At 47.9% G+C, this 24,346-nt stretch overlaps 4 protein-coding genes across 4 annotated transcripts; 3 read left to right on the forward strand and 1 right to left on the reverse strand.

Moving 5' to 3' along the window:
- The first annotated feature begins 1,788 nt into the window (after positions 1-1,788).
- On the forward strand, positions 1,789-4,292 carry LOC124694506 (bZIP transcription factor 30-like). The gene is made up of 4 exons (XM_047227490.1): positions 1,789-2,585; positions 2,740-2,872; positions 3,020-3,104; positions 3,851-4,292. The coding sequence occupies exons 1-4, from the start codon at positions 1,789-1,791 to the stop codon at positions 4,063-4,065; spliced, it is 1,230 nt and encodes a 409-aa protein (XP_047083446.1). The 3' UTR covers positions 4,066-4,292.
- Positions 4,293-4,885: 593 nt separating this feature from the next.
- LOC124694507 (myosin-2 heavy chain, non muscle) lies at positions 4,886-9,933 on the reverse strand. Its single transcript, XM_047227491.1, has 13 exons — positions 9,739-9,933; positions 9,121-9,296; positions 8,938-9,041; positions 8,620-8,703; positions 8,416-8,519; positions 8,251-8,337; positions 7,720-7,922; positions 7,208-7,409; positions 7,064-7,114; positions 6,888-6,986; positions 6,708-6,767; positions 6,305-6,429; positions 4,886-6,203 (listed from the first exon to the last, which is right to left on the reverse strand). The coding sequence occupies exons 1-13, from the start codon at positions 9,931-9,933 to the stop codon at positions 5,111-5,113; spliced, it is 2,583 nt and encodes an 860-aa protein (XP_047083447.1). The 3' UTR covers positions 4,886-5,110.
- Positions 9,934-17,754: 7,821 nt separating this feature from the next.
- On the forward strand, positions 17,755-20,633 carry LOC124694508 (probable LRR receptor-like serine/threonine-protein kinase At1g12460). Its single transcript, XM_047227492.1, has 3 exons — positions 17,755-18,585; positions 18,643-18,944; positions 19,046-20,633. Exons 1-3 carry the CDS (start codon positions 17,755-17,757, stop codon positions 20,529-20,531), a joined length of 2,619 nt encoding a protein of 872 aa, XP_047083448.1. The 3' UTR covers positions 20,532-20,633.
- A 450-nt stretch (positions 20,634-21,083) lies between these two features.
- Positions 21,084-21,935, forward strand: LOC124702637. Its single transcript, XM_047234798.1, has 2 exons — positions 21,084-21,773; positions 21,900-21,935. The coding sequence occupies exons 1-2, from the start codon at positions 21,084-21,086 to the stop codon at positions 21,933-21,935; spliced, it is 726 nt and encodes a 241-aa protein (XP_047090754.1).
- Positions 21,936-24,346: the final 2,411 nt, after the last annotated feature.

Raw genomic sequence — 24,346 nt, forward strand, 5'->3', positions numbered from 1 at the left:
ATATGACAACGGTCACATACCCCATTGCCACGTCGCAACTTCTGAATGTGTTTTGTGTGTAATCTGTCGCACCATATTGGTGCATGTACAACGGGGTGACATCGGTCTTCCCTTAATTATGGTTACCACGTCAGATTTTTTTTATTAGTTCGAAGAGAGAGAAAGAAGAAAGGGAAAATTTATTTCTCTTAGCTAAACGGAGATCTTTTTACAAAATCTAAAAGGATACTATTTTCTTCATTGTACCATATAACTTTTATCAGTTAAACAATTTCATGCTGAATTTTAATTAACTATCATTTTATTGCTAGAAATGACAAAAAAGATAATGCATCATATCATTTATATTTATTGTCTTTCTACACTTTCCATTACTACCTCCATCCCAAAGGTTAACTTTTTTTTGAAAAGTCAAACCAAGTAAAGTTTGAATACAATTTTAGAACACTATCAACAAATATAATATTTTGTAGATACCATACAAAAATACATTTCATAATCTATTTAAAGATATTATTTTTGTATTTTACATGTTAATGATTTTTGGTAAAAACTTGTCCACCGTATAGCTTTCTGTGGAGGTTCCAAAAGAAGAGCTTTAACCTAGGCTCGGCATGCGCGTTCGAAATCTTCTAGGCTTCGAATCTAGGGAGGGACCCCTGGAATTGTGTCCGCGCTTTATAGAAGCCCACTCGATCCAGTTGTACACACGACATGTTTCCTACTGTGAACGCGGGAATTTTAAAAGCTTCGCATGACGTGTCGCTGGCGTCCAATTTTAAAGCGACGGTAGACGACAACGGTCAGATATTATGTCGCCACGTCGGAACTTCTGAATGTGTCTTGTGTGTAATTTGCCGCACTATATTAGCGCATGTACAACGGGGTGACGTCGGCTTTTCCTTGCGGTTCCCTTGTCGGATTTTTTGCTTAATCGGAAGAGAGACAATGACGAAAGAGAAAATTGCCTTCTCTTAGCTAAGTGAAGATCTTTTTACAAAATCTAAAAGGATATTGTTTTCTTTATTGCACCGTATACCTTTTCTCAGTAAAACAATTTCATTGTGAATTATGATATATACTATCATTTATTACTAAAAATGACAAATATATTTTCTTATACTCTAGTATTATTTATATTTATTGTCTTTGTACACAGCAATTATTTTTCTTCCACGGGCCATTGATGAGGTTGTAGCTGGCCACCCCATTCCCGCATAAGACACATTGCCCTACAAGGGAAGGAAAAACCCCACCACTATGCATCGGATCAGCAGCCAGATCCGTACACAAAGTTTGCATGCCGTCTCGACTGCGTGGCAGCCGCCCCACACTCTTCCATCGGCAGCATCTGAAGCAGGCAGGGCGCCTACGAAGTTTCCACAAGCGGCCAGTAGATAGATACGGCCAGGTCGGCTGGCCGGATGGGTATAGGAAATATTTGCGAATCAAAACAACCGCGTGCTAGGCTGTAAAAAGTGGCGCCTAGCGACCACCCAGGCGAGCGCACCAAAGAAGAAGGCAAGAAACGGGAACGGGAGCACGAGCCCCCACCGAACGATCCAACGGCCATTAAATACCCAGCCTTAAAGGCGTCGTCGTCTCCCACCGCTCGGCAAAATCCCGTTCGGCGCGATTTCCTTTCCATTTTTGCATTCCACCGTCCGTCGCCCGCGCCGCGCATTTGCGTTTTGAGTTTCTTCTCTTCGCACCGTGTCCCGATCGAACGCGGCAGCTTGCGTCGGGGACAAGAGAGATCTTGGCGGAGGGAGCAAAGAGGTAGGAGCAATGGAGCGCGCTGGCGAGGCCCGCGCGGCCGCGCTGATGCAGCAGCACCAGCAGCAGCTGCAGGTGCAGGTGCAGCAGGGGATGTCGCCAATGCAGATGGCGGCGACGTTCGGCGCCGAGCATCCCGTGGCGGCGGCGCCGGCCACGGCCAAGCCGAGGGCCGCGGGGCTGCCGCCGACGCCGCCTACCTCCTTCAACGGGCAGCGCGGCGACGTGTGCATGGAGGACTCCTCCGCCTCGGCCGCGCGCAAGGCGGCGGCGCCGGCGCACCGCCGCTCCCGCAGCGACGTGCCGTTCGCGGGCTACTTCCCGCCGTCGTCGTCGCAGCAGCACCAGCTGCTGCCGCAGCCCAAGACGGAGGCCGGCGGCTGGGGCCACGACGGCGACGACCTCTTCAACTCCTACCTCAACCTCGACAACCTCGACGCGCTCAACTCCTCGCCCGACAGCCGCGGGAGCAGCGCCAAGGCCTGCAGCAGCGAGAACGACGACTCCGAGGAGTGCGCCGCCGGGATCCGCGGATGGGCAGCCGACGGCGCCGGCGCCGGCGTCAAGAGGAGCGCCGCGGGGGAGCCGGCCGCCGGGCGGCACGCCAGGAGCCTGTCCATGGACAGCCTCATGGGGAGGCTCAACTTCTCCGGCGCCGCCGCCGGGGCGTCCAACGGCGGGGGCGGCGCCGGGACCATGTTCAGCCTCGAGTTCGGCAGCGGCGAGTTCACCCCCGTCGAGATGAAGAAGATCATGGCCGACGAGAAGCTCGCCGAGATGGCACTCGCCGACCCAAAGCGCGTCAAAAGGTAAGCAATCTCAGCGGAATTCTGCTATTGATCGCCATTCGACGCAAGCTCTTCTTTCTTGACCAATCAACGTCACTGCCTACAATGTGTTAGTACTGAATTCGTTCACTGATCAAGCTGTGTTCTTTGGTTGGATCGCTGCTCCATCATCCAGGGTGCTGGCCAACAGGCAGTCGGCGGCGCGGTCCAAGGAGAGGAAGATGCGCTACATCGTGGAGCTGGAGCAGAAGGTGCAGATGCTGCAGACGGAGGCCACCACGCTCTCCGCGCAGGTCACGCTCCTCCAGGTACCCTTTCTTCTTCCTTCTTGCTCCTCCGAGGTCCGAGCAACATCCAACCAAATTGAAATGCACTTCAGATTCTGCTCAACTGTTCAAATGCAGTTCAGATTATGTTCACTTCTGAATTCTGATCACTAAAACTCATTTTGGCAGCGCGACTCAGCCGGGGTGGCGACGCAGAACAACGAGCTGAGGTTCCGGCTGCAGGCCATGGAGCAGCAGGCGCAGCTCCGCGACGGTGCGTATCTTCAACATCTCTCCTCCCACCATTGTCGTGCTCGTGCCGTGCGTGCTCTGCTCGTCAACGCCCGACCGATGTGCTTGGCACTAGATAGTCCTTATCGTACTATCGCGGTTCTTGACGTCGACATGGTTATCTGTCCGAGTAGTGCTCAGCATCAGTGCGTACGTGTGCTCACGGCTCTCAAATTCTTGGTAGGTAGCTCGCGCCATGCCGGTAGTCGTTGCCATGACACTAGTACTAGCAGATTGGGATGTGCTTAGCAGTTAGCAATCATCATCAGCAACCAAGATTTGCTTCCCTTTTATATTATCCCTCAGATAAAATATGCTGCTTTCTCTGAAGATCGACCTTGTTAGTAGCTAGCATGTAGGAAGGCAGATTTGCAGCTGAGTAGAGTAATGTTTTGACTCTAGAGTATTCATTCATATTCTGCGGTGACTTTGATCAGGCAAGTGTTTCTTTATCCTCTCGGGTGGCATGTGATAGCTTAGTCTGCGCCCACATATCTCCCTTTGCTGGCTCACAAGAAGCCCGCTGCCCCAACGATCTTGGATGCCCACCGCTTTTAACAAAACCTGATCATCAGCTCATCCTTAATTTATCTGCAAATGCAGCAACCATGTTTCTATCAAATTGTCCAATTACTGTAAAACATCGCCGCAGAATTGAGAATGTGATTACATATCAGTATAGGTTAAATTCATGGTCTTGATCTTCCTTCTTTTCCTTCTGATGAGCAGCTCTCAACGAGGCACTGACCGGTGAAGTCCAGCGCCTGAAGATCGCGACGGCGGAGCTCGGCGTCGGCGACTCCTGCTCCTCCAACGGCATGGCTCAGCAGAACCAGATGTTCCAGCTCCAACAACAGCAGCAGCAGCAGGCTACACCCATACCGTTCTACCAACTGCAGCACCAACAACAGCAGAATGGCGCAGCAAACAACCATGAATCATGAGAACGATTACAGAGGAATTCGGAGTAGAGAAACATTGCAGACAGATCGAAAGAAAAAATTGGTTTGTTTAGATGAGATGAAGTTTATATGGTTTCCTGACTCATTTGTTTTAATGTCGTCAATAATCACCTTGTAATTTTCCAGGCCATGAACCCTGCCTGTACTTTTCTTTTCTTATGTTCATTGATTCTTTGGATGTTAAATTTCAGTCACCAAACTGGTGGAGTCGTAGCTGATTAATAATATATTCTTTTGTACTAGCCTCTGGCTGGGTAGTATTTTCTGCAGCTTGGTTGCCTGGTTAGAGCATCTCCACCGGTACTCCCCAAAAAAGCGCCGCCGGCTGCATGCAATTAGTCTTCGCGGACCGTGTCTCACACCAATTAGCCTGATAGAGGCGCCGGCACCAAAGTAGGGACAGAAAAGTAGAAGAGAGGAGAATCTTTAGAGGGCTGTGTCACATGCAAGTCGACCACATGCAACTTTTCAGCAGAAATTGGACGCCAGCACTCCCAATCGGCTCCTTCGCGAAGGGATTGCTATGGTTGTGCTGCGCTTTATTAGGGTCTTAAAATAGCCAGCGCTTTATTGGGACCGTCGGTGTGGACACTTCCTCTCTCTAGGACCCCCAAAGTGCTATGGGGAGGACTATAGGAGATGCTCTTATAGGCTTAACAATATTCTATATACATAACAACAATGTTGTAGGCATGGCAAATTCATCTTGGATTGCGAGATATTTCACTTTTATTTCTTGTTATCCGGTGCCTTTCCTGTTGCTAGCAAACTATGCTTTCTTTAAACAAATCTCATGGGTTTTATGTATAACTGCTCAACTTCAGAAATAACAATTACGATAGGCAATACCAATAAACTAACACTAAGAACTAGATATTACAGCTTGGACAAGTACTGGTACAAAGAAACCAGAAGCACAATGACAAAAATTACACAACGAGACAGAATGATACAAACTGACACCCCGACTCAAGGGTGCAGATTTCTAAAAATTGACATATATACGAGGAAGATCAGCTGTTTTTGCCTACCCAACAGAATCCTCGACCATGGCTTCACTATCATCCCCTGTCTCGCTGCCTTCCTGAGTCTCATCATCATCATCATCAGACGTTGAATCATCATCTCCTGCGCCACTTCCTGGGAGCTTCTTTTCAGGATTAAGAAGTCCAATCATATGATTAATAACACGACGATCAGCAACATTAGTCTGGCTACCAGCTGAATGGCCATCAGAATTCACCAAACTGGCCAAAGCATCAGCAGCTGCTCGTTCCCCTACGTCATCATCCTGTTCTCCACGGGGATCACCACCTGAGCTGCACGGAGATTCATTCTCCCCATTGACGGATGGTCCTGTATCCACTGCCCAGCTACCAGCAAGTTCTGAGGCCAGCAGATCAGCTGTGCGAATAGTTCCAGTCTGTGTGTCCTCACGTTTGCTCTCAGAGCAGTCGCCCTCACGTTTTTCTTCTGAACACTGGCCGATGCCATCTTTGAGGGTTAAAGATTGTTGTTCCTCATTTACTAATGGCTGACCTCCATCTTTGGGGATCAAGTTAGATTCCTCGTTTTCTTGTACCTGTACGTCATCCTCTAGCTGCATAGTATCTCCTGCCATAACGCTGTTGATGGAATTTTGATCATTGCAGCCAGCAATACCGGCTTGGCTTTCTGTCTCCGGAAATTGCTCGGTATCAGTCGGCGCTTGCTCGGTAGCTGTAGCAGCACGATCACCATGAGAATCATACCCTAGTTTCTCCACTGACCTTTCAGGAGTAGTGCACTCTAGGTCTTGAGTGCCCCCTTCAACTCTGGTACCACCATCCTGCTGCTCGGTCATGTCAGCATCTTCATCACTAGAACTATGTCCACTTGCCTGGGTATTCTCACCAGAAGCTTCCACAGAATCTTTTACGTAGTCTACTGGTTTTACACGGGCATCATCAGAGGTCACATTTGCTAGTGGTACTTCATTAAGATCAAGACTCATCAATGTGCTCTCGTAATTCTCTTCATCCTCTAAAGTTCTCTGCATAGCTTTAAGCTGTTCCTGCTGTTTCGCAAATAGAGAAGAGATCTCTTCCGTAGTTGAATAGAAAGCACGCAGTTGGGTCTCTCTGCAGTAAGCAACAGTGTAAAAGAAGGGATTGTAGATAGGGTTAATTCCACAAACTTGGATTCATATTGCCTATATATGACAAGAAAGCTAGATGTGTACCGTAAAATAACTCTTTCTCTGGCCCCTTGATATCTACGTTTTTCAAGTTCCAGATCTCTCATTGTAGCAGCTACTTCAAGCTCAAGTGATGAAACCTTTGCCCACGCTTCTTCCCGAGCAGCCTGCTAACGTAAGCACATGTATTATCAGATTGTAAGTAAGGGAGTATAGCCCCTAAAAGGATGGATGGTGCATGAAATACAGTTAAATTTTGCTGCCAAACAAATACATGAACAATACAACTTTGAACCATGAACAACCAGAGGCAAAGGCACAACAGGAAAAAAAAGGATCCTGAAAAGGTCATATGGAGAAAGCTAAGGAAGACCAACTTGATTTGCTCGTGTGATGAGACATGAGAGAAACAGAAAGTTCAATTATGTGACTTGGAACAATTTTCTACCTTCTCATGTTCAAGCTCTTTCTTGAGTTTCCTCAGTTCGGTTTCCAGATTATCAGATTTCTGCAATTTCAATAGCAAAGAAAGTAACAATATGTTATACACAATTGAAGAACAAACCTAAAAATACTTTACATGGATGTAGCTTGTAAAAAGTTTAACATGAGCAGAACTTCAAGATACCTTTTGATTGTTAGCAGAAACAAGCTGCTCATCCTGTAGTTGAGTTTCCAGCTCTCGCACTTTCTTCTCAGATATTACGAGGCTTTCACGAGAGTCTTCCTGTGTGAGAATGCAACAGTTGAGGTACAGTAACAGAATGACATTACTTAAAAGGAACAATTGCAATAAATGCATACCAGCTTGGACCTTAATGTTTCCACAAGTAAACGTGTCTCCTTTTCTGATTCCTGAATAACAGTGGAAGTTATTTTAATACGTGATATCAAGAACTTGAATTAGTCATCTAATCTTTGACTAAAATACGAAGAGAAGATTCAAACCTGAAGCTTGGTAATAAACTCTTTCTGTTCCCTTTGTTGTTTAAGGTAAACCTCGGTCTGTTTCTTCATTTTATCTTCAGTCTCTGCTTGTACTTTATGCACTGCAGATTTAAGGTCCTCTGCAGCCTTATCACGCTCCTCTATTCTCATGTTTCTCTCATCGCTTAGTTGTTCCTCAAGCTCACCTATATTTGCCTTCTGGCTGAAAATATTTCAACTCTATGAGTGGTGCTAGCACTAGACTTCATACGTTATAAAACTAGTTTCAGTAAGGTTAGTCCTTTATCCCTGGAGCAACAAACATGCAATATGAAAACTTAGACTTGGCCTGTTTGGAAGTTGGAACACATTTCACAGGATAGTTGTAGGAAATATAGCAATTCCTCTAGAATCCTATCGAACTCCTGATTCCGAATGTGAGGTTTTGAAGAAAGGCACAAGCAAAATCCTTTGTATTTTCACATGAATGGTACAAAAGAAATTATCCAACAGTTAGGATTTATGAAGCTTACCTGTTAATTATCTCATCAGCATCAGAACGTGATTGTTTAGATGCACTAAGCCTCTCATTCAGATCTTTTATGGAGTTCTGTAACTCTGTATTTGATGTACTAAAAGAATCTAGTTGTTTCTGTTTCTCCTCTAGTGCTAACTGAAGAGATTTAGTCTGGTCGAGATAAGAAGATGATGTAGTTTCTTTGATCTCCTTCAGTTCCTACGTAATCAGATTTGCACAAGAAACTCGGTTAGTGGAAAGGGCATCTATGAGTATAATTTCATAATCATATAGTTGCTAACAGCAGATGGACAATTTCAACCAAAAGGGGAAAATGTTTAAATTTAGAAGCTCAAAGGGTAATAGCGTATTACATCAATAAGAAAATAACTGTGAAAAACAACTTGGCAACATCAGCACCCTTTCTTGACAACAGAATATGCAACAGCATTTTTGGTATATTACATTGACCGGAGAAAAATTAGAAGTGGATACCTGTAACGCCAAAACAATAAAGAAGCAATTATTTGTTTGTGCTAGTAGATACCTTTTCATGCTGCGCTTCAGCTATTTTTCTTTCAGTTCTCAATGTCTCAATTGTGACAACATGTGCCTCAAGTTGTTCCCTGAGCTCCTGCAATGATTTCAGTTTAATAAGATGATGAGAATACAAGGGAAATAAACTATTGCCATTTCTAAGGAGCCAACTTACAGCATTAGATTTTTCTAGTCTTCGAACATCATCTAGTGAAATAGGACCATCAGAAGAACCGATGCCAAGACCCTTTAGCCTCTTATTTTCAGAACCAATCTCCCCTTTAAATCAAATATAAATGATGGGGTGTATCTCAGAACTTGTAAATTGTAATGTGTATGTGAAATATGAATTGTAAATCATAAGACATCATAATCTTACCTGACTTTCTTTTAACAGCGGTAGTACCATTCCCTACGCAACTGACTGCATTAACTTCACGATAGACGAATGCATAGGAGGCCTCTATAAAATCAATATACACGTTATATGAGCATCAAAAGGTAATACCACCTCTATAAAATTAAAACAGTGATAATGCACGCAAAAGAAACCAGAAGCATGACAGTAGCAACAGAATGAAGTGTACATCACTAAATCAGCGAGAAACAAGCAGGGGAAAACTCTAAAAATGCTGATACAGAACACCAAACAAGATAGGAGTAGAACATAGTAGGCACGAGCCAATGTTCATTTTACCGTTATGAGGAGCTGAGGAAAATGATATGATGTCCCCATGATTAAGCTTGACCGGAGGTGACTTCTTCGTGAACTTTTTCCAGTTGACGTATGTGCCATTCGTGCTGCAGAGCTACAACAGGTTAACTCAAGAAAAGGAAATATTTTTCGTTGAATAGAGCAAGACCCAGAAGCAGAAGAAACCTCGTGTCCTTGAAGTAAACAGGCACAGGCTCATCGCGTCTCAGTTCCTCCAACGCAGTGTCCCTATATATCCTGCAGTGCTTCCCGCTGACCGCCGGAGCAGAAATCCTGAAGCGGGGGTTCTCGACCGTGCGGCCTAGGATGTGCTCGTCGGCGCTCAACAGGATGTTCATCCCCTTCAGTATGGAGGAAAACCAAAGACTCAAGTCAGCAAACTTACGGCTCGTTGTTAAAATGGCAGCAGGAACAACTGAGAGGTAAAAACCGCCGAAGCGGCGAGCCGTTGACTGAAGCAAGTTCGAAATTAATCAACAGCAATGGCTGCATTTTCAGCAAGGAAGTTCCTATCATTAAGCAGCAAAGCGCGGGATCCTATTTTGCACTAAGCGTTAGACCAAGCAGGCCACACATAGAGCTCAGTGGCAGAACCAAGTCTGATATAGAGTATTACTGTAAATCCTACATAGGCGAAGAGTACAATGCTTGTCTCTATCGATGGGTGGTGCTACATATACAAACAGATTAAGACAGACATGAACAAAGGCATAGTGACTGCAATGCCGAGTACCCAAAAGGGAAGAAATACAGGGCTTCAGGTCTAGGGTTTAAGAAAGGGACCTCGGGGCGGTGGCGGGCGTTCTGGGAGATGGCCGTGAGGACGGCCCAGACGCCGGGCTCCGGGTTCTGGAGCGGCTGGTCGGCGAACTTGCGCGCCACGGCGCGCATCTCGTCGGCGGACCCCGGCGTGGGCGGCGTGGGCTTGGCCGGCGACGGCCCCGTGCAGGAGACGGGCGACTGGACCTTGGACGCCATCGTCGGCGTCGCCAACATACAGAGGTCAGCCCACGGCGGCGCACCGGCCGGCGGCGGAGGGGGCGGTGGGTAGGAGGAAGGGTGAGTGGGGGCGAGTGGCAGTTGGTGGAGGCGGGGCGCGTGGTGTGCAGAGCGTTGAGATTTGCGCGGGTGAGAACTAGTCTCGCTGGGCTGTTGGATGGAGATCAGGCGTTGGTTGGTAATGGTACTACCGGGAAGAAGATGGCCGGCTTTGCGGCTGTGTGTTCGAGAAGGAACTCGGTGATGGCAGGGTACACAAGTCACACAAATTCGTACTAGATTCCCTAGAAAAATGTAGGATGTTTAGTTGAATCCTATAGAATTTGGTATGAACAGGAAACAAATTCATGTACTCCGTAGCATTTGATTCACATGAAAATTAAAAGAATTATAACATGAGATTTGAGTGGATGAAAAAAAAATCACGTAACATAGTGCAATGCAATTCTATAAGAAAAATTCATGTGCATTCCTAAACATTCAATGCTACAAATCAAACATTACACATAGGGAAAAAGAAATTTTAAGGATGAAAATCCTGCGCAATTCATATATGATATCTCTGAATCAAACGGGGCCTAAGGGAACTCTTTCGGTTGATGGACCAGATTAGAACATGTCACGATGAACCCTGCTGAGTTTTCTGCAGCAATTTTACATGATTGTCACATTAAACAATCCCTCGATCCTACGGACTTGTCAAACAAGTATGTGTTTCTCAAAACGATAAAGCCAAACAAATATGTTGGGGTGGATGTTCAAAATCCCATGGAATTGAGTCATGAAAAATGCAATCCAAAGAAATTTGGGTCGCACAATTACTTTGATCCAAATGCAATTCACAGAAAAAATCCCAAGGACTGAAAACCTAGAAAAATCTTATGAAATTCCTATTTTTGAAAAGTATGGTATGTTGATGTGTACGCATGTTTGTGCATGACACATTTGTACCCCAAGACTTAAAACTATGGTAGTGAAACTATGCGGTAGTCATCCTCGAAACTATGAAAGTTACCATCCCATCTCTTTGAGCTATCCCCGAAACATACATCCTCGGAAGGCTAATCAATTGCTGCTCTGAAATTTTAGCCAGGGGTGGAGCTCTATAAGGGGTCTAAAAAAACATTTTAGTAGTACTTGCGAGTTCAGTTAGGAAAATGCATCAGGGTAAGCTGGTAGAAGTGCATCATGAAGACATAATTTCAATTAGCAAAGCTGCAAATTTGATCATGCATCAGGGAATATTTACCTCTAGCTCCGCCCCTACACATAGCACCATGCTACACTCCGATAACCCCTTCTCGTTGCTCGGAATTTTGATTATTTTGGAGAACTAATCCTTGTATAAATTGTTATTATATAAGTTTGATTATATAATGAAGATGAAATTGTTTTTGCAGGGAGTAAAAACTTTACTTAGACCATGCACTATGTGTGTTGGGTTCAAAGAAAATTGTATCAGAGCTAGGAACCGCTTTGGTTATGCTGATATGTGCTAGGTTCCTACAATGGAAAAAGTGAACAAACTGTTGAGCCGTTTTTCTAGCATACTATAGGAACCATGCCCCGATATGTATTGAGCCGGCTCAAGAGGAGGAGAGAGAGAATGTTAGAGCATCTCCAGCCGTTGGAGGCCCCCGAGGTATAATCCGGATGGAAATTGGTCCGGATTAGACCTATTTTTGACATGGGGAGCAACGATTTTTCAGCCGTCTCCCCACACATGGTGCTCGTGAAGATGCCCGTGAGGTGTTCGACCCGTTGCGTGGCCGGTGGCATGTTGCGTGGCCGGCGGCACGGAGGCCTGGTCTCGACGCCCTGCAGGGGGCGGAGACGCGTGGGGACTAGGCGCCCGTCGCCGACGTGGCCCGCATCGAGGAAAATGTCCCAGGGTCGGCCCAATCGATCTATACCGCCGGCGCTGCAAGGTGTGACCACCGCCGCTGGACCACGGGTACTCCCGCGGCCGTTCCTGCTCTGCCACACGGTCTCTGACGTCGCGCTCCCCGCGCGCCCAGCGAACTCCAGCGAGCAAGGCTCCTCCCGCCCGGGTTGGCGTGGCCGGTGGCCGGGGCAGCGATACCTTGTCGTGGTCGATTGGTTGCGTCGGGAGAGAGAAACAGTGGGAGAGGAGAGAGAAGGTCGTGTGTGGGGACCGGCAGTTTTTGGCTAATCTTCACTGACACGTGGGCCAGAGCGCGGAATTTGCTCCATTCGGAGCCCCCGACAGCACCCCGAGGAACCGAGGATGGCCTGGGGAGTCCGGACGGATTTAGGCCTAAATCCGGACGAAAACGAGAAGCTAGGGGCGTGACTGGGCCGTTTTCATCCGTCCGGGTAAAAAAAAAGGGTATTGGGGGCCTTCGCGGGGACATGGCTGGAGATGCTCTTAGGAATAGGGTTTTTCATAGATAGTGGCTAGTATAAGTAGTCTTACACACTCTTGTAACTTCTAAGGACCTTTTATCAAGGACGTACGCAGAAGGGTGGGTGGGTGGGCCGTAGCCCACACTGAATTTTTAGAAAACGTTTTATATTTAGTCATTTGAGCAAATTTTTATCACACATGAGCAGTAAAAAATAGAAATCAGAGGTGTGTGCCCACCTTGTCCGCCACTGCCTTTTATGTATGGTCGTTACAAACTTTTTTCCACATGAATCGTTCCTACTAAAATATTTTTTTGTAGTATTTGAAAATTGAGAGGATATATGTAACACGGATGTATGCAAAACAGAATATTCATTCAGTAGGAGGCGACATTCTCGTCGACAGCGAGGCGCGTGTGGGACTTCGTCAATTTCAAGATCTAATCCACCGGCTCAGTCTTCCAGAGATGCTCATAGGGGTAGGATGTGTGTGTGTACGTTCATAGATGTGAGTCTATGTGCGTGTATGTAAGCGTCTACGTTTATACTGTGTTTCTAAAAAACAGATATATGCAAAACACATATGTATGTGCATATGCAGTAAATCCATTTATACCAAGCAATTCGATAGCGTGAACAAATTCGGTTGTGCAATGAGCGGGTCTTTCTAGTGTCATGTTTATACTGCCAATGTTTCGATGGTCATGCATATGGTATCTAAACAATGTTTAAAATTCATTTTCTTGCTCACATTGTGGTAGAAGACATCTAATGAAAACGATTTTATCACTAAAATACAACACACCGTCGGAGGCACTAGAGTGCTTCCATCTATGGATGAGTGAAAGAACCTAAAATTTCATAAGAGAAATAGAAGAGGAACATGGTTTATGTCGACAGATAGGTGCATTGCATACTCGCTATTGTACCTCCCATGAGTACCTGTCAGGTCAGACATACAATACAAGGTAAAGATCAACCTTCTAGAAGACCCCTACTGAACCCCCTTCGCAAGGCATATCACATGATTCGAAGGAAAGACTTAGAGAATAAGCTTAAGATTTCAACAAACCTTGATCTATGTGTATCGATCTACTACGTGCTTGTGCCATACAAGGACTCATGTACAGGTGGAAGGCATCACCTACCAGGACGAAGTGTATAAAAGGGAGACCTTGCGAGGCTGCAGACCTAATACGAGATCATCACCATCTACATCTTCGCCTAGGTGCAAGAATGTGGGGATTTGTAACCCTTGTTGTCCACCATAGTATCGTCAAGTTCACCTCTCGATTTTGCAAAGACACTCTATATATGCATTGTAATCATCTTTGTATATGGAACGATACAAGAGTGATGCGTGAGTATAACTTTTACTTATCATCACGATGGTCCAAACCTAGATAAATCTACCGCTGTAATGTGGTCTTCGTCAGGGGCGGAGCCACACCCAGGGCAACAAGGGCCATGGCCCGGGGCGATGGGAAAGTTTCTTTGTTATACTACGCCTAAATTTTAGCCCGTGGCACATCCTAGGTCAGACCCAACTCGACCAAGCTAGCAAGCCCACGTTTCGCCTCTAGTCTCGCTCGAAGGCGCTGCTCCCGTACGCGTACGCCCACGACTCATCTACGCCGTACCTGTCGCCTCGCTTCGTCAATGCACAAGGAGGGTGGCCGCCACGCACCCACGGCCATGCCGGAAGGCCGCCTCGCCGCCGCCGCAGCCCGCTGCAGCGCCCTTGCCTGCGTACCTAGCTTCCACCTCCCGCCTTTATCCCTGCTGCATGCGCCGCCGCCCCGATTTCTACCCCAACTCCGCAACTCCTTCTGTTGATTGATCTCGAGCTTGACTGCTGCTCCTCTGAACTAGGTAATTTCTTGTTTTAGAAATAGACATGCACCGGGAAGTTTGAATAAAGGATGAATAAATATTTTAAATTTGTAGTCATCTCTTATGTACTTTTTTCGAGTGTTAACAATAGATTTGAAAATATATCTATCATACCAAATTTTATGTGCTATTACAAGAGTTTTTTAGTAGTTTTTTTGTGTTTAGTTTGTGGCCTGGGGCTTGCTTCAATCCTGGCTCCGCCACTGGTCTTCGTGACTATAATTTCCACGTGCTTTCATGAGTATGGTAACTAGGTCTTGGCACCTTGCGGTTTAATCCCTCATTAGCTTATTTATGTCACATTCCATAGCCCTGTTTCAAGATAATTTTAAACTCGAAAGAAGTGACCCTACTTTTCACAAGGCATGCAACACACAAATTGCGCCATTTGTTAATTAGTGGTAGTGGTAAATTATTCTTTGTTCTGTAACCTTACATGAGAAGAGGAGACATTTTTTTGTGAAACACGGTATATACCGTACCCCTATGAGCACCTTCGAGAGGCTGAGTCTAAGAAAAAATAATCATGAGGGGTTTGAGATTGACAAAGTCACCATCTACGCCTCGTCATCGCATCCCACTGATCATGTTCGTATGACTATGAGACACCAAAGTGTTAAAAATGGTGGTTTGATTGTGGTGGGATAGGGGGTGTATAGTTAAAAGAGGGGACGATTGATTGGCTCGATCCGGCTATTAGTAAATCGAGCAGTCCAACCACCCTTGATCAGCTTCAGTACTGAACCAAACAATTTCTTTTATTGTACTGACCATACAACCAAGATCAAACTAACCGCCCACCAATCTTGGTTGGCCATTTGTGTTCATTTTCGGGATCTGACACTAGAAAGTGACCCGAGCAACGACATTGTTAATTTGGTGGGCGATTCCTGCCGTTTGATGGCATGCTTGCATGCTTCGACAATTGTCAAGCGGCGCATGCATCAAGCTCGGATGAGAAAGGTCGACAGAGACCTTTGCATACCACAATTTCTTTTTGTTGGCTGTGCACACAGTCCTCAGTCGAAATGAACTATCGCAGCGTGGTGCCCATCATTCAGCAAGCACGTCTGCGATCATGCCGCTACATGTTTGCTCCGGAATCATTGCCGACAGAAAGGCGCGTGGACTCTAGCAGAAACATGCACCTGAGTGGCCGAGTACATGCCCATGCCATGAATGCCTCTGAATCTCGTGATCGATGACACTCCAAAACAAAGGGAAAAAAGTCTGTTTTAAAACTAAATTGGTACAAGTTCGGCAAAATAAACCCGAACTTTAAATCCATATCAATTATATTTTGAACTTCGAACCCTGATCTAAACCAATTCTGGAACTGTTTTTAGGGATCCTACAACTAATAAATTTTGACCCTTGTTGACAGGGTTGGTCCATATATTTCAGGGGCCCTAGGGCGAAACGACACCAAGGACCCCTTTTCATAGTGGCTAAGCTTTTCTAGAGCAGGGGGCCATTGTCCCCGTACTCTGAAAATTCCTTAAAGACATTCATTTATGTTAAATTTATATATCTTACTTAAATTTTAAGCATGTTTCTAGCCCCCTTAAATTTTATAGTGATTTATAGCAGGAGTAGAGATTCTGCCCCTGACGTACATCTCGAACCTATGTAAACTGTGCATATCATCGTCCCGCACACCAGATCTCACACCCTCTCTATCTCTCATCGCCGTGAAGTACCCTTTATGACTTACTTGTCAACAATACCACGACAGTCCCCTCTAGGAAAGCGATCGAGAGATTGATCGGTGAAAGGATGAATGTGACGTGTGGGTCCCCAACGTCAATGAGAGTAGCACGTAATCCGTGTCGGGATTGTTGGTTTCCGGTGCGCCAAACAGCTTCAGGGTTTGATCTAGACAAGGATTCACAAAATTAAGATACAAGACATGGGGATTTGAAGTTTGAAGTTTATTTCACCAAACCTCCACTGAATTCAAGGTTTCAATAGAATTTTTCCCTAAGTGCAATTCCAACGGGCCAATGCAAAAAGGACACCAAAAGTGGCCTCCTTCGTCCGTTTGTGTCGGTCGAAATGGTCGAAATCAACCACGCGTCCGTTTACGTCTGGGGGTTTTCCAGCGGACGGACGCATAAAAAGGGAAAAGTCATTCATAAAAGACCATAATTTACATAATTATAAAAATACAGAGAGAACTTAGAAATTAAGAAGGGCTCGACTGCACTAGACCTCGTGGCGACACTCTCGGCCCTGACGTGGCATGGGAGGGACCAGCACGTGGCTGGAATTCGGGTACCAGCCTCCTCCCGGCAGGCCCGCATGCGGCCATGGCACCGGCAGGTTCTCCTCCCAGAGCCGGTGCGTGAAGTCCACAGGGACATACCGCTTGTGATGTGGCTTCTTGCTGGATCCCAAGCCACCGGCCCCGTGGTCGTTCTTCCCCTCGTGGTACGGTCAGCCTTTCCCCATGAGGTGGATGTGTGGCGAGTTGGAGGGCTCTGGCAATGGTGTGGGCGAGAAAATGGCCGTCAGCAACGACTCCTAAAAAATCTCGGATGCCACCTCGCCTTCAATGCTCCTGTAATTGAAGTTGCTGCAACGGGGCAACCAGCGCAAGCCCCCCGTCAGTTCTGCCGCGCTGAAGGCCAAGCATCACGTCCCTGGTGGGCCGTGTGGAAAGGGCGCGGATGCGCACTGACCGCGCAGTGTACATCCAGAAGCATACGAAGCATATTTGAACCGCAATTTGCGTGTGAGCCCCTGCCCTAAAACCTAGGGTTAAATTCCCCGTCCGCACAGTGCACAGCAGCAACTAGGCAAGTAGCAGAAGCGCCCTTGCGGAGCCGTGTGGGCACTGACGCTTGACGATTTTCAGATCGGCGTACACGAGCAGTACGAGTACGACGCAACCACTTAACCGCGGCAGGCAGGTACACGCGTGGCCGACCGTGGCGTGGTGAATGTGTGTGTACCGTGCTTCGTCCTGTGTCCGTGGATGCGAGCGGCGGCCGCGGTGAGATCCGACGCAGAAACTCGCACGGGAAGGCGGGAACAGCTTTGTAGACAGCGACCGAGCTTGGCTGCCGCCGATCGCCAGCGAGCCGGAGATTCTCCCCTGCCCACCGGCCACCACCTCTCTGCCCCTCGCCCATGCGCCACCCACCTCCTCCCCACCCAAACCTGCCTGCGCTTTGCAGTTGCGCCTGCCTGGACTGGAGGAGGGCAATGGGCCACACGCGCACCGGCGTGCTCCTTTTCCTAAACCGATCTTCCCCATCATCATTCCCATCTACCTCCGGTTTGACCCCGAAAGCACGGCCGTTTTCGCCTGGATTTCACTATTTTTCCTCTAACCTCCGGCACCGCGCGCCAGCACGACCGACGTCAAGCCAACAACTAGGGGAAGCCAGTTGCCGCCGTTCCCGAGCGGGCGAGCGAAGTGGCAGTTTGTCGTGGCGCCCGCACATTTAAGCGCGCCACCCACCGCCACCTACTCACTCACTCACCGGCCACTATACTTTGCCACTGCCTGCCAGCCACTGCCCAGCTAATGCCGCCATGAGCCCCAGCCGGCGATCCCTCGCGCTGCCGCCGCTGGCTCTGGCCGTGGCGCTTCTGGCAGCGCTGCATTGGCCGGGCGCGGGCGCGGCCACGGCGGCCGAGCGGCGGCTCCTGCTGGACTTCAAATCGGCCATCACGGCGGACCCGGACGCGGTGCTCGCCTCCTGGACGCCAACCGCCGACCCCTGCTTGGACTACGCAGGAATCACCTGCGACCCCTCCACCGGCGCGGTCCAGCGCCTCCGCCTCCACGGTGCCAGCCTCGCCGGCCCACTCTCCCCCTCCCTGGCCCGCCTGCCGGCCCTCGAATCCCTCTCCCTCTTCGGCAACGCTCTCACCGGCGGCATCCCCGCCGCCTTCTCCGCCCTCGCCCCGACGCTCCACAAGCTCAACCTCAGCCGCAACGCGCTGTCCGGCGAGATCCCGGCCTTCCTCGGCGCCTTCCCGTGGCTCCGCCTGCTCGACCTCTCCCGCAACGCCTTCTCCGGCGAGATCCCGCCGGCGCTCTTCGCCCCCTGCCCGCGCCTCCGCTACGTCTCCCTCGCCCACAACGCGCTCACCGGCCCCGTCCCTCCAGCCCTCGCCGCCTGCCCCCGCCTCGCGGGCTTCGACCTCTCCTACAACCGCCTCTCCGGCGCCCTCCCGGACCGCCTCTGCGCGCCGCCCGAGCTCAGCTACGTCTCCGTCCGCAGCAACGCGCTCTCCGGCGAGGTGTCAGCCAAACTCACCTCCTGCCAGAGCATCGGCCTGCTCGACCTCGCCGGCAACCGCTTCTCCGGGCCCGCGCCCTTCTCCCTCCTCGCCCTCGCCAACATCACCTACTTCAACGTCTCCTCCAACGCCTTCGACGGCCGAATCCCCGACATCACAACCTGCGGCAGCAAGTTCTCCTACTTCGACGCGTCGGGGAACCGGCTCTCCGGCCCGGTTCCGGGGAGCCTGGCGAACTGCGCCAGCCTCCGGGTGCTGGATTTGGGGGCGAATGATCTCGCCGGCGACATACCGCCGGTGTTCGGGACAATGCGGTCGCTCTCCGAGCTCAGGCTCGCCGGCAATGCGGGCATTACCGGCTCGATTCCCGCCGAGCTTGGAGGAATCGAGATGCTCGTCACGCTCGACCTTGCCGGCCTTGCTATCACCGGAGACATTCCGGGGTCCCTGAGCAATTGCAAGTTCCTGCTTGACCTGTGAGTGTTCTTCAGTGGTAGTGCTCAGTTTAACTGTCCAATCCCTTTGTAGGGCAATGCTTCCATGTATGAGTATGACTGACTAAATTGAACTATTGCAGGAATTTGTCTGGCAACAAGTTGCAAGGAGCGATCCCGGACACGCTCAACAACCTGACTTACCTCAGGACGCTCGATCTCCACCGGAACCAACTCGACGGTGCCATCCCGGTGACGCTTGCCCAGCTCACACACCTTGATCTCCTGGACCTCTCGGAGAACCGACTGACCGGGCAAATCTCCCCAGACCTTGGGAACCTCTCTAAGCTGACACATTTCAACGTGTCCTTCAACAGCCTCTCCGGCGCCATCCCCTCGGTCCCGCTCTTGCAGAATTTCGGGTTCACAGCCTTCATGGGAAACCCGTTGCTATGCGGATTGCCATTGAACAATCTGTGCGGTGGTGCACATCGGCCGCCAAGACGATTGTCTGTCGCTGTCATAATCGTCATTGTCGCTGCAGCCCTTATACTTGTCGGGATATGCATTGTTTGTGCTATGAACATTAAGGCCTATACAAGGAGGAGCAGGGAGGAGCGGGAAGGGAAGGAGGAGGAGGCGGTGCTGGTCTCTGAGAGCACACCGATGGGGTCTCCGGGCCAGAATGCCATCATCGGGAAGTTGGTGCTTTTCACCAAGAGCTTGCCTTCACGGTATGAAGATTGGGAGACAGGAACTAAGGCACTGGTTGACAAAGACTGTCTTGTTGGTGGAGGGTCAGTCGGGACGGTGTACAAGGCCACCTTCGAGAACGGTTCGTCCATTGCTGTGAAGAAATTGGAGACACTTGGAAGGGTGACAAACCAGGATGAGTTTGAGCATGAGATGGGCCAGCTCGGCAACCTTAACCACCCCAATCTGGTAATTTTCCAAGGTTACTACTGGTCGTCGTCGATGCAGTTGATTCTGTCAGAGTTCATGACCAAAGGGAGCTTGTATGACCACCTCCATGGGAACCGTCGTAGAAGCAGAAGCAGAGATGATGGAGGTGAGCTCTCCTGGGAGAGAAGATTCAACATTGCACTCGGAACGGCGCGTGCACTTGCATATCTTCACCATGATTGCCGGCCACAAGTCTTGCATCTCAACATCAAGTCCTCCAACATTATGTTGGATGAAGAATATGAAGCCAAGTTGTCTGATTATGGATTTGGAAAGCTGTTGCCTATTCTGGGTAGCTTTGAACTGAGTCGATTTCATGCTGCCACTGGGTACATTGCCCCGGAGCTAGCATCCTCGAGCTTGAGATACAACGATAAGAGCGATGTATTTAGCTTTGGGGTGGTATTGCTTGAGATCGTGACAGGGCGGAAGCCAGTGGACAGCCCCGGGGCTGCTGAAGCGGTGGTTTTGCATGATTATGTTAGAGAGATACTGGAGGAGGGGTCTAAATCGGTCTGCTTTGACCGGAGACTGAGGGGTTTCATTGAAGCTGAGTTGGTCCAAGTGCTCAAATTAGGCCTGGTATGCACTTCCAACACACCATCAAGCCGACCAAGCATGTCGGAGGTGGTGCAGTTCTTGGAATCTGTTAGAACTAATTCTTGATGTTCTGCTATCTGGAACATAGTAGCAGGGGATAGGATGTTAAAACAGCCAAAGCGTTTTCTGTTCTTTTATAAAGATGAAGATCACATTCTTCTTTTATTCTTTATTGCGGCTCCAGCTCCTTTGTAAATGTATTTAGATTTGTCTGCTCATTATGAAATAGTATTATTTTTAGATTTGTTTGCTGAATAATTCGCTATTTTGGTCAAACTACTAATCCATTTTTAGGATACTGTCTTCGTAGTTTTTGGTACCAAGTAGTAGTCAAGTACTAGATCAATGCAAAGTGCAAATATTCCAACAGCGACCGTTCTGATTAAGAGCCATTTTCTTCATGGTCTGAGCTACTTTATTTATGGAAGCTAAAGAGGAGTTGTTACTGTCTAATGTTGTACTATCAAGCTTGTAGTTGCAGGTGCAGCAAAAGGAACAGTTGAACAAACATTTTGATGCAGGGGCAGCTCATCTAACCCACAATATGTCTCCTACATATACCAGCATTACGTGCAGGATTTCCAACAAGCCAAATATCATTCCCAATCAACAGACCAAATGGCCAATGAGTTTGAGCTGCCTGAATTCAACCCAAGGGAGCGCGCCAAGCAGCATATTTCAGTGCCATTTCTCTGGGAGGTGAAGCCTGGCGCGCCGAAAAGGGACTGGGTGATGTCCAAGCCAGCGCCGCCAGTCTTCTCATCATGTCCATCCCCGCTCAAGCTCGTTGTCAGTGTGCCGTTCCAGTGGGAAGAGAAGCCCGGGAAGCCTCTACAACTACAAGATGCATCTTCTCTTCATGTGCCGTCTGATCATCATGCCGGTTTCTCAGCATCTCCCTACTCACTGAACCCTTTTGTGGCCGAAGGCGAGGAAGAGTACACGCTGGGGTTTGATCTGGAAGCATTCGGGTTTCCTGACGACAGCAAGGCATCCGGTATAGCAGAATACATGGACGGGTCGAGTCGTCGTGGCACTTGGTACTCGTTTTCAGACTCAGAAGACTACAGCAACTCCAGTGGGAACACTTCAGCCCGGGAGTCTCAGTTCCCCCGGGCTCCCTCGGAGCAGAGCTGGGAGGTTGCCAACGACGATGATCATCAGCAAAACAAGCCCCGGAGTCCTCCGAGGAGCGCGTTCACGCTGGAGGAGCTCATGATGCTGAGCCGCAAGCTGGGCTGTGGACAAGGGTTCTCGACTGATGATGTCAGGAAGAAGAGCCTCTCCTCTTCCTCGCTCTCCTCAGTGGTAATGCCTCGACACTCTACATTCAGCTTTGTTTAGTACATCTGCACTAGTTTAATTGGGCACATTATGCTGTGTAAGTTGACACCAACTGCTCCTGTTAATGACAGTGGTTTCTGCTGTTTTCAGGAACTCATCAAGAAGTTTTTAATTGTGTGTTCTTGAGTGCGTGGCTCCGTGGTGGTTGCAGCACATGGGCGAACTGTACCGTGTGCATGTGATGTTGAGTGAGATTTCCATTATTGAGGAAGCTTTGCGAGGCTTGCTTGCTGGGAAGTAGAAACCTAGTCCTGGTTTTTTTTTTTTTGAGTTTTAATCCTGCGTCCTGGTTTCGTACTGTTGTGTTTCTTAAAGAATCTCATGTGTTGTTTTAAGACAAACAAACACGGGATTTCTGTGTGTACCAATCAGTCTGTTGTCACTTGTTTTTTTTCGAAAATGGGCACTTTATTACTTGCGCAATAGACCCGGCCTCTGCATAACTAAGATGCACACAGCCGCACACAAATTCGTTACAAAACCAGAAAGGTGTTCAAATGGATAAATAAGGTTCAAAAGACAGAAACAAAGCCTAGCTAGGAGGATCTAGCCGAAGGTCACGCTGCCACCCATGTTGGGAGAAAATATCCCTCGCCGTATTCTCCAACCGTGAAGACACCTCCGTAAAGAGGTCCCGGTGCTCGACACGCTGCAACGGTATCCATGAGCGGAGCAAAGCCATGCATCGGTAGATGACCTGCAGAAAAGAAGAAGAAATATTATTGAAAATCTTGTCATTTCTACATAGCCATAGCGACCAGATAATTGCAATCGCTCCCATCCTAATAAGACGTTTAAATCTAACATCCACACCATTGAGCCAGTTGCCAAATAAATTGACAACACTACGTGGTGGGTATAAGGTAGACCCTATTTGGACGGCTGACCATATAGACCTAGCTAACTTACATTGGAAGAATAAGTGGTTAATTATCTCGTCTTGATGACAGAATACACACTTTTTACTTCCATGTCAGTTGCGTTTGGCAAGATTATCTTTAGTAAGGATTACCCCCCGACGAAGATATCATGCAAAGACTTTTGTTCTCAGCGGTATCTTCATCTTCCAAATCTTTGAATTATTATCGACCGGGAGTTCTGGCTGAATTAAAGCATTGTACATGGAAGCCACTGAGAATGTACTATTCCCGGTAAGGTTCCAACGAAATTCATCCGGTCCCTGCATCAGTTGAACTAACTCAAGACGTTGTAACAATTCCTGCCACGAGGTTTGTCTGGGACCGATGAGACTTCTTCTAAAATCCACATTTGGTGGGAAGTCTTCCAACACCTTAGCGATAGTATCGCTTTTGTGGCGCACTATATTGTACAATGCCGGATACTCGTTCTCGGAGCGTGGTGTTACCCAACCATATATCCTCCCGTAGAACGAATTTCCGATCCATCCTTAATAGAGAAAGATCCATATGAAAAGAAAAACTTCTTTGTTTCCATAAGACCAGCCCAAAAATGTGAATCTCCTGGTTTCCAAATAACCTCGAGATAAAGCCTTTGAGCCAATATACTTCCTCTTGAGGAGTGTTTGCCATATGCCCTCTTCGGTAAGTAGTTTATACAACCATTTACCGAGAAGTGCCCTATTTTTGACCTGGAGGTCTTGAATACCAAGTCCTCCATGATCTTTGGGCCGACACAGCACACTCCATTTAGCCAGCCGATTTTTACACTTCTCGCAGTCCCCTTGCCAGAAGAATCTTGATCGGAAATAATCCAACCGTTTTAAGACTCCTCTGGGAAGTTGGAAGAAATAAATCATATATAGTACCATATTACTCAGTACCGCATTTATGAGAACTAATCTTCCTCCTAAGGACAGCAATTTACCTTTCCAACTACTTAATCTAATCTGAAGTCTTTCCTCAACCAATTTCCACTCAGCATTGGTAAGTCTCCGATAGTGAATCGGAATTCCCAAGTACCTAATTGGAAATTGGCCTTGGCCGCAGCCGAAAAGTTCAGTATACTCTGTAACATGATCTTGGGCCTCACCAAATCAAAACAATTCACTCTTATGGAATTTTTTTTTCAGACCAGACAAAAGCTCGAACGCAGAAAGAATTAACTTCAGGTTCCGAGCCTTGTCTATGTCATGATCCATAAAAAGAATTGTATCATCGGCATATTGAAGAATGGATAAACCTCCATCAACCAGGTGAGGAATAACCCCTTCAATCTGGCCCTCAGACTTTTCACGTTCAATCAAGACAGCAAGCATATCAGCCACTATATTAAATAGCACTGGCGATAATGGATCTCCCTGTCTTAGTCCTTTCTTAGTCTGGAAGTATTTGCCCACGTCATCATTGACTTTAATGGCAACACTTCCTCCTGAGATAAAACTATTGATTAACGCACACCACTCATCAGAGAAACCTTTCATTCTGAGAGTTTGTTGCAAAAAGGACCACTTGACCTTATCATATGCTTTTTCGAAGTCGATCTTTAAAATGACGCCATTCAACTTCTTTCTATGCAATTCATGAACAGTTTCATGGAGGACTACAACCCCATCCGAA

This window comes from Lolium rigidum, chromosome 3, assembly GCF_022539505.1.
Source record: "Lolium rigidum isolate FL_2022 chromosome 3, APGP_CSIRO_Lrig_0.1, whole genome shotgun sequence".
Lineage (NCBI taxonomy): Eukaryota > Viridiplantae > Streptophyta > Magnoliopsida > Poales > Poaceae > Lolium > Lolium rigidum.